At 50.4% G+C, this 8,932-nt stretch overlaps 1 protein-coding gene across 1 annotated transcript in view; it reads right to left on the reverse strand.

The window, feature by feature from the left end:
- Positions 1-8,932, reverse strand: part of ADAMTS18 (ADAM metallopeptidase with thrombospondin type 1 motif 18) — a 142,997-nt gene that overhangs the window by 53,273 nt on the left and 80,792 nt on the right. Inside the window, exons 11-12 of the mRNA XM_045293929.1 lie at positions 6,855-6,950; positions 24-172 (exon numbers count right to left, since the gene is read on the reverse strand). Of these exons, the coding sequence (XP_045149864.1) occupies positions 24-172; positions 6,855-6,950 (245 nt within the window). The remainder of the gene's footprint in view (positions 1-23; positions 173-6,854; positions 6,951-8,932) is intronic.

Below are 8,932 nucleotides of genomic sequence, written 5' to 3' on the forward strand. Positions count from 1 at the left end.
GGTGCTGCCACGCGGACGCTTACTCGGGGTCACTGCAGTGTCTCTCCTGGTACCGCACTCCTCCACCGCACGTCCGGGAACACTGGGACCACTCAGACCAGGACGACCACTGACCGTGGACGGGACGGGGCCCGTGCTCCCCAAACTTTACACACTGTCCTCGCCGACACCACTGTGGAGAGAACAGACAGCCCAGTTTCTGTCAGGAAACACTTGAGACAGTGAGGGGAGACACAGCTAACGCCCGAGGGCTCATGGGAAAGCCAGTCCACCGGCATGCAGGAAAAGTGCACCACAACTTGAGGGGGGTCCCTACACCTGCCAAGCTTTCTAAACCCTGGGCTACCCCATGCTCACCTCTGACGTGGAGAGAGGAGGGGTGCCCTCCACCACAAGGCTCAGGGGGATGCGCTTTGTGGGCTCCCCAGGTGAAATGGTCACCTAAGACTGCCTGGACAGCACAGGTGGTGGTCGGTCCAATGTGACGAAGCGGCCTCCCTTACCTTCGGCACCTTCTGCTACTTCAAGAGCAGTGTGCCTCGTTTGCTCAAGGCAAACCGGTTCGGAAGACATCGACCCAGACTCATCCCTCTTGAAGGATGTCGTGGTTGCTAGCTGCCACTGGACTCCCAGAGTACAATCAAACAAAACCAAGCCTGTCCCGGCGCCGTGCTCACAATGGCTATGTTTGAGCCACCGTTGGGTTGTTGCAGCCATCGTGTTGATCCATCTGGTCGAAGGCTTTCCTCGCTTTCATCAACCCCCACTTGACCCAGGGCCATGTCCCTCTCCAGGGCCTGCCCTCTCCTGAGAAACCTGTTGAAAGTACGTGGCACGGAGACTCGTCACTCTCGCTTCTCAGGGGCATCCTGGTTGTACTGCTTAAGGAAAGGCCGATTGGTCTGGGGCTTCGGGTACACTCAGCACTCCCCGCCAGCACCTTCATTCAGATGCATGCAGTTCAGGGATGGCCGAAGGATAGCCTTGTTTTGGAGACCTGGACTGGTGCAGATGGTTAATGTGCTTGGTTGGTAACTGGAAAGTTGGAAGTTTGGGTCCCCCCGGGGGCACCTTGAGAGAAAGGTCTGGAGATCTATTTCCAGAACCAGAACCAGAATCCAGCCATTCAAGGCTCTAAGGGGCAGCGTCCTCCTCGGACACACCTGAGGTTACCTTGAGTTAGAGTCACCTCGACGGCCACGGGCTGGTTCCTAGTTTATATCTTTTTTGTTTTTGTTTTTTCTTCTTATTCTGAATCATCCTCATCAGATTATTTCGCAAGAGATGAAATCGTTTTCTGTCTGTACAAATTCTGCTCTCAGACAACACTCCTGAGTCCCTATGTCTTGAAGGGGAAGTTCCCACATCAGACCTTCCACCGGCATTGGGCTCGGGGGCCTTGGATGAATTAGTTGGGGGTCTTTTTCAGACCGATGGGGCCCCGCTGGAGAACAGTTTCACGAACGGACCTTCCCACTGCAGCTCTCCTTGGTCAAACACCCTGTGCTTGGGGGCTCATCTCTGTCTGTGGAGGCTGCCCTCGTCTCTCTGGGGAGTGTGCTCTTCTGGGGTGCTTTCCTTGTGAGCCAGTTCCCCCTGACTTCATAGAACTGCACCACTCCCCTGAAAGCCTCTACAAGAAGCCCCACAGGGCTGGGGTTGGGAAGCCAGGTTCCGCTGAGGACAGGGGCTGGGAGGGCTTGGGTTACAGAATTATGGCGAGGTTGTTTGACTTTTCGAATCTTCCTTTTTTTCCCTTCCATAATAAATCTGGCTTCGCAGCTGTTTATCATGTAGCTTGGTTGCAAGTGAGCTTTGTCTAAGTGAAGCGATGACTTCCTGTCTCTATATGGCTTTGCCATGTGCTGATTAACTCTTCTGTTTAAAATTCTGTGTCTCTCTCCTCTCTCTCTCTCTCTCTCTCCTCCCAAGTCAATTGGCATGTCAAGCCGCGCTGCACAGGATCACGTACCGCTGTTGAGAACTTCCTGGGGGGAGGCAAACGGACGTTCAGAGATTTTTCTCCCCTGCAGTATTCACCTCTCGGCGCACTTATCTTTCTAAAACTGCTTCTAATTTCAAGTGGAAAGAGCATGGCTTAAATCAAGATCTCTTCTGAAAGGCAACAGGCACTCACCACCAGGTCATGCATCTTCTTCTCTACCAGGAGCGGCCTGGAAATGACTAGAGGGGGCTCGGGGGACAAGGACAAAGCAGCAGAAGCCGCAGGTACAGTGGAACACATTATGCTTCTGTGCTACCGATGCTGCGGGAACTGACAGCACACGGGCTCGCTCGCTCGCTCGCTCTCTCATCCTCCTCCACAAGCCCTGAGAGTAACAATGATTTCCTAAATGAGAGAAATGTAGCCAAAAAATGCCAACTAGTTTGTTCAGAGTTACACAGCTCCACAAGTCATTGTGGGGAGTAGATAAAAAGAGGATTTGAATGTTAAAACAGAGAAAGAGAGGGAGAGAGGGAGAGACCAGGCTTACTGGTCTGATGGGGGGCTGGTGGAAACTCGGGGGTTATGGTCCTCTGTCACCCTTCAGGAGACTGAGTTTGGAATCAAACTCACCCCCAAGTGGCTTAATTTTCAGCCAAACAACAGACTTTAAGGGGGACAATGCCAGGAGTGAGGTACACACACCTTCGAATCATGAACCGTCTGCGATCAGATGGACAGCATGTACCCAAGGACCAAGCTCAGGAGAGTTAGGCAAGAAGGAGGAATGGCAGCAGGAGCGACAGGGTGGAAGTGGGCTCAGGGCTGTGACAATGAGGGGATGGCAGCGAATGACATGAGACCAAAGGGGTAGAGCTGCCGAATCCGGACCTGATCCTCGGCTCTGTGCACCTTTCCCCAGGTCACAGGAACAGGTTAGGAGAAGCAAACAGGATACGAAACTAGTCGGCAAAAGCAGCTGAGCAGGGCACACATGCCTCATCTAGGGGGCAACTGACCGACGAGTTGATCTTTACTGTAATTGAGTTTCTTTTCCAAGGACTCGCTCGATGAACTTTATTTTATTTGCATCCTCACCCTAGGCTTAGGTTACGGTAGTGACCGATTGCCGACTTCTGCCTTTTCAATCCGTCTGAAAGCCAGGGACGCATCAGAATGGACTCTCAGGGAAGTACTGATGTAAAATTCAATGGCAGCATGGAGAACTTAAAAATACCGTATATCCTCGAGTATAAGCTGATCCGAGTATCAGCCGGGGCACCTGATTTTACCACAAAAACTGCATTAAAAAATGAGCTGAGAAATTCGGCTTATCCATGAGTATCCAGGCCCATATGCATCCATCACTGTGTTTATCTACCCATACAACAAGGAACCCTAGTGTTGCAGTGGGTAGTCTGGGCTGCTACACTGAGGTCGGCAGTTCAGATGCACCAGCCACTCCTGGGATAATGAAAAGACTGTCTGCTGCCATAAAGATGTACATACACACCCTCCTTAAAGCAGTAGTTCTACTCTGCCCTGCGGGGTCCCCGTGAGTCAGAGTTGACTCTGTGTTTGGTTTGACTGGCGCAGTGTGTAAACACTCCATCAATCGAACCCACTAGCTCCTCCCCCAAAGAAAGATGTGGCTCGCTGTTCTGGTAAAGCGTGGTTCTCCACCTTCCTCACGCCACGACCCTTTCATACAGTTCCTCAGGTGGTGGTGACCCCAACCATAACATTATTTTTATTGCTACTTCCTAACGATGACGTTGCTATTGTTGTGAATCGGGCAACCCCTGTGAAAGGGTCATTCAACCCCCAAAGGGGTCGGGGCCCACAGGTTGAGAACCACTGCTGTGAACGTGACACCCTTGGTAACCCTATGGAGCAGTTCTATACTCAGGTCTGTTGGGTTTGAACTGACCTAATGACACTGGGTTTGTTTTTGTTTTTCTGTGGTTTTGTTTTAATTCATACATTTTGAGGGCCTGTCAAAAAGTTCTGGGAACAATTTTATTATCTTTTAGTGCCATTTCACCCACAAAGCTTTGGAAGAGCCCTTGTATAGATCTAGCTAATGCTGCTTCCAAATTCCACATGGAATGGGCAGGAGTTGGGCAGAGATCTTTTAGGGAGGGCAGCAGATATAAACTCTCCCCTCCTTGCCCACATTACTCCAGAGCCACGTGTCTTACACTGTGGGTCAGGGCCCCCTATCGGGTTCATGGAACTCAATGTGGGGGGCCGTGAAAAATGTGGCACAAAGAAAAGGTTTCTGAGTACACATCCCCCAAAGGGACTGAAAAATCAAATACATCATAAATCCAAAGTGTTTCTGGGATCGCTTGAATGCGTTACAAACGTCTCAGGTGAACGGGGGCGTGAGTGGAGTAAAAATTTAGAAGCCCTCGTCTAGAAAGCAAGTACACGGCTCCTACATTCATGCTTCCATGGGGTTTTCAAGGACAGACATCAATCACAGAGTGCTCGGGGCAGCAGCGGGGATGGGAAGGATTCCCTGGGTCCCAGTTACAACCAAACCAAGCATTGAGCAGTGGTCACTCTGGGTGTAAGGCACGAGCAAGAGAAATCCCTGGCCCACATGGAGCTTACGACAGCCTAATCAACAGCCAATTAGAGCAGCCAAGGAAGGATGAGAGAGACTGAGAAGGCTGGAACTGCCGAGGTTGAGCTTACAAACGAGGGTTTCCCCAGGATGCAACGAAAGTCCTGCTGTTCTAAAATACAAGGCGTGGGGGATTGGAATCAAGCAACCTTTTTTTTTCTCGTCTCATATTACAGTGAATAAAATCTAACTCAGGGTACTGCAGTTCTCACACAGCATAACCCCCTGGAGGACCGAGGCAATCCACCCTAGACCCGTGCCCTCGGTCCTTCCCTTGGCCATTTACTAGGTCAGGTTTGAGTTTGTTTTCACAGGCTATTCGATTTCACACTCCTGACTGGTTAATGATTTTTTTTTAAGCCTATTAATCTTCAAGTGGCCAACTGTAATGTCAGATGCCTCAGAAATGAAAGCGGCTCGCATCACGCCGCTTCTCTTTCGCTGATGTAGTTAATGCGTTGCTGTGCGTGATCACAGTTAGAAACACGCTTTGTCGTGTTTTCGGTGAGAACTCTTTGGGCGAGTTCTTAAGATGAAAAATTGCGTGGAACGCTTGTGCTGTCATTTGCTTGATGTAATGCGATGAACTGCAAAGATGAGGGCCAAGAAAGATGACAAAAGTAAAGACAATAACCATTAGAAACGAAGATGGATATATAAAAGGGTGTTTGTTTGTTATGGCCTTTCACTGCCCTCTGGTCAATTCTGACGCCTAGCGGTCTGTACACAGCAGAATGACATGCTCTCCGGTCCTGGGCCAGCCACCCATTTTTGATGCTTGAGCTCACTGCTGCAGCCCCTGTCTTCCAATTGTTGGCTGATCCTCTACCAAGCACGATATCCTTTTCCAGGGACTAGTCTCCTGATCACGTGTCCCAGGTACATGAGACGCAATCTTGGAGCATTTTGGCTGTACTTCGAAGACAGACGGGGTCATTCGTCTGGTTGTCCATGGTACTTTCCATAGTCCTGGCCAGCACCATAATCCAAAGCCGTCAAGTCTGTGGTTCTTACCCATCATCCAACTTCCACATGCCTCTTGAGCGACTGCCAATTATCTCTCACTCTTCAATTCTCTAGATGTTGATTTCCTTTAAAATCAAGGGCAACACGATAAACAGTTTGCATGCCACGCTGAATCAATACCCCAGGAAAACCCAGGACGCCGTCGCTGAGCAAACGCTCTGCTCGGTGGGCCTGTCTTTGCCTGGCTTTCTAGCCGTCCTTTCTCTCATCCAGCTGGAGACTTTTCGTCCCAACGCCAAGGACCAGCCGAGTGCGCCTCTCCTTGGGGTGCTTCATGAATGTATCCCCAGGTCCGGAACCAGGTGCACGGCCCACTCATCTGGGCCTCAGTGGTAACCAAGGGCTTGAAGAACATGTGCTTGAAAAGATGATGTTGCTGATTTCTGCAGAGCTCTCTCCACAGACTGCAAACTCCTGAAAGGCGAAAACGGGGTCTGATCCTGGGTATCCCCAGCCCCCTGCTAGCCACGTGCCGGTACCTTTTTGGGGAATAAGATCCACTCTAACTGATTGACTCTGAGAGACAAGCTTGGGCCACTTTTTTTTTTTTTGTGGGGGGGGACCTTCACTAAGAGATTAGTGAAATGGTGACACGATATCCTCTTTTTTCACCCACAATCGTGAAAATGAACCCCTCAAATTCAGATGGTTTATACCTCTTCATTCCCCTCCGGATTCTAGTGGGAAAGGAGAAGATGAATAAAATTACTATATGACAGTTCTTCCTCCAAACCCTCCCACTGTGGAGCTGGTTCTTATGTGGTGTCCTTGAGGAGGAAGAAGGTGGTCTTAACCAAAAGAAAGTCTACTGCTCTCCACGGAGGAATCCTCTACTGATGGTGCGCTCCTCTCCCTGGCCAACCAGAAGCTCAAGGGAGGCCCTGGTGGTGAAGGAAGTGGAGGCAGCCACAGTGGGGAAGTGCTAGCCCAGAGGCCATCTACTCCCTGTGGTTTTTAACCCACTGGGTCAAGTAGAGAAGGCAAAAATAGACCATGCGACCAACTGGCTCACTGAACGAGAAAGAGTTTGCCCCAAGCCTATCCTCTACAAAAGGCTAAGAGATGAATCATTTGCAACTGAGCCAAGTGGTTCATGTTGGCATGACGTTTGACAACGGCTGCTAAATCATAGAGGCCATTTTACAGCCAAGACAGAAAGAAAAGCGAGGCAGCAAACGCCTGCCATTCTAGGTCAGAGAATTTGGGTTCATCAAGCATCTAGAACTAAAAGCTAACAAGTATGCAGTTTACCATACTCGAGCCACAAACGGTCCCCTCCGCCGCGGGCATGAACTTGGTCGCACACCTTTGGCCCACTCGGTAGCACCAGAGAGATTTGCAAATGTCCTGAAAGGCAAGAAGTGACTGGTCAGGGTGATGGTACAACAGGCACAGAAGGACCCAGTGCTTTTGTGTGCGGTGTGTACTACGGTTTGAGGGCGTGCTGGTGGCATCGTGGTTACTGCTAACTGCAAGGCCGGCAGTTCGAATCCATCAGCTGCTCATTCTAAGAGAGAATGATAGGGCTTTCTACTACAGTGCTGGGAAGTCATAGGGGCGACTCGCTCCTGTCCTATAGGGTCATTCTGAGTTGGCATTAGCTCAGTGGCAGTCAGTCGAGTTCAAACTCTGGTTTAAGGTGGTTTCATGAAGTCAGACCAATTATCCAGAAATGATCAGCGACCGGTGAAGCTGTGGGGCCATGTAATAATAGACGCCAGCACCCGGAGATACAAATTCCCTAAGTCATTGCTCGTTGCTGTAGTGTGCTTAGCAGATCTCTTGTTTTTTTACAGACTGAAGTTTTGTGGCAGACCTGCATGGAGCTAGTTGGTCTGCTGGCGCTGTTTGACCAACCGGGCATTTGTGTCCCTGGCCTGCGTATTGGCTGCTTTCCCTCCATTTCAGACTGTTTCATCCTAGACCACCAAAACCCCGCTGGGTCGATGCTGACTCGCTGTGACCCCAGAGGGCAGAGTAGAACTGTCCCATTGTGTCTCTTGAGACGTTAAGTCTCTAGGGGCGTAGACATCCTCATTCCTCTTCCTTAGAGCTACGGGTGGGTTGAAACCGCTGACCTCGTGGTTAACAGCTCAACACATGAATCCCAGTCCAATGCCAGACGTCAGGATAATGGAGGGGCAGCCGGATGGGACTGGGAAAACACAACAAAACCAAAAGTACGGGGATTCCAGAGGGTAACCAGACAGGCTGTAGAAACATGTTCTTTCTTCTATGGCGCCGTGCGGAAGTCAAACTCAATTACAGCCAACCACCGCTGTGAGGACTAGGCACACCCTCCGAGCACGCTCCCTATCTAAGTGAACACAGAGGAGAGCTTCCACTTTTCTGTTGGTTCCCACCTTCCTCCCCAGCACATCCACCTAGCTTGTCCATCTCTAGGATGCCGATGACCTTGGTTATTGTTCAAGGTGGGGTGGGGAGAAGGGGGGCAAACCCTCAAAAAGAGACGCCATGGTCTCGTGTTACCTGATGGGATTTTTCGGAGCTAGACAGCATTTGTAAGGAATGAGCTTCTGGGCCATCCGCTCCTCTGCCCTGCCACTCACGGGCTGTGTTCTCCCACCCTGTCCTCAAGGTGTATGACCCTTCCAGGGACACCTGATGTGCTGAACAAGTTCCTGGGTTGTGCAGATGATAACTTTAAAAGCTTGCTGACCATCTCGAAGAAGAAAATTCCTCAAATGTCCCTAAAGCTCTGTCTTCCCTACTTTACTTTTCCTGCACCTCCGCCCTTCCAGTTGCTCAGGCCCCAAGTTCCGGAGACCACTTTGACTACTCTCGCCTGCACACATGTTCTATCTGGAAGTCTTCCCCTATTTTGGGAAATCATGCTTTCTCACCCTTCACAAAGTTTCCAGAGTTCAAACAATGATCACCACCGTCACTGCTATGATCTTGTTTCAAGCCATAGCTCACGGGAGCTACCCTCACACCTGTGGGATATGAAAAGACTTTTCCCCAGCTTTGTCTCCCCAAAGATATGCCAAACCTAAGAGGCTGTTTGCCAGCACAGGGTGGGAAGTCAGATGCTTAGAGATATTCTCCCTGCAGGCATTCAGCCATCGAAAGCAATCAGACTACTGTCTGGTCCACTGTAGGTGGGGCTCACACCCTATTGATAGGATAGTGATTGTTTCCCTGGAGAGCTTAGAACAGGTCAAACCTTTTCAGTGACATCCAAAGTTAGGCTGTTGTCCTGCATCTAGGATCCCCCATCTTGTCATATGCATACCCCCAATCCCTCCCCTTCCTATTGCTTAGATTTCCCCCTCTCATTACTGTATTACCTATAGTACAACCCCTTC

The sequence above is a fragment of the Echinops telfairi genome, unplaced genomic scaffold (genome assembly GCF_000313985.2).
Source record: "Echinops telfairi isolate 266 unplaced genomic scaffold, ASM31398v2 ScPeMD7_2291;HRSCAF=2852, whole genome shotgun sequence".
In the NCBI taxonomy this organism is placed as follows: Eukaryota; Metazoa; Chordata; class Mammalia; order Afrosoricida; family Tenrecidae; genus Echinops; species Echinops telfairi.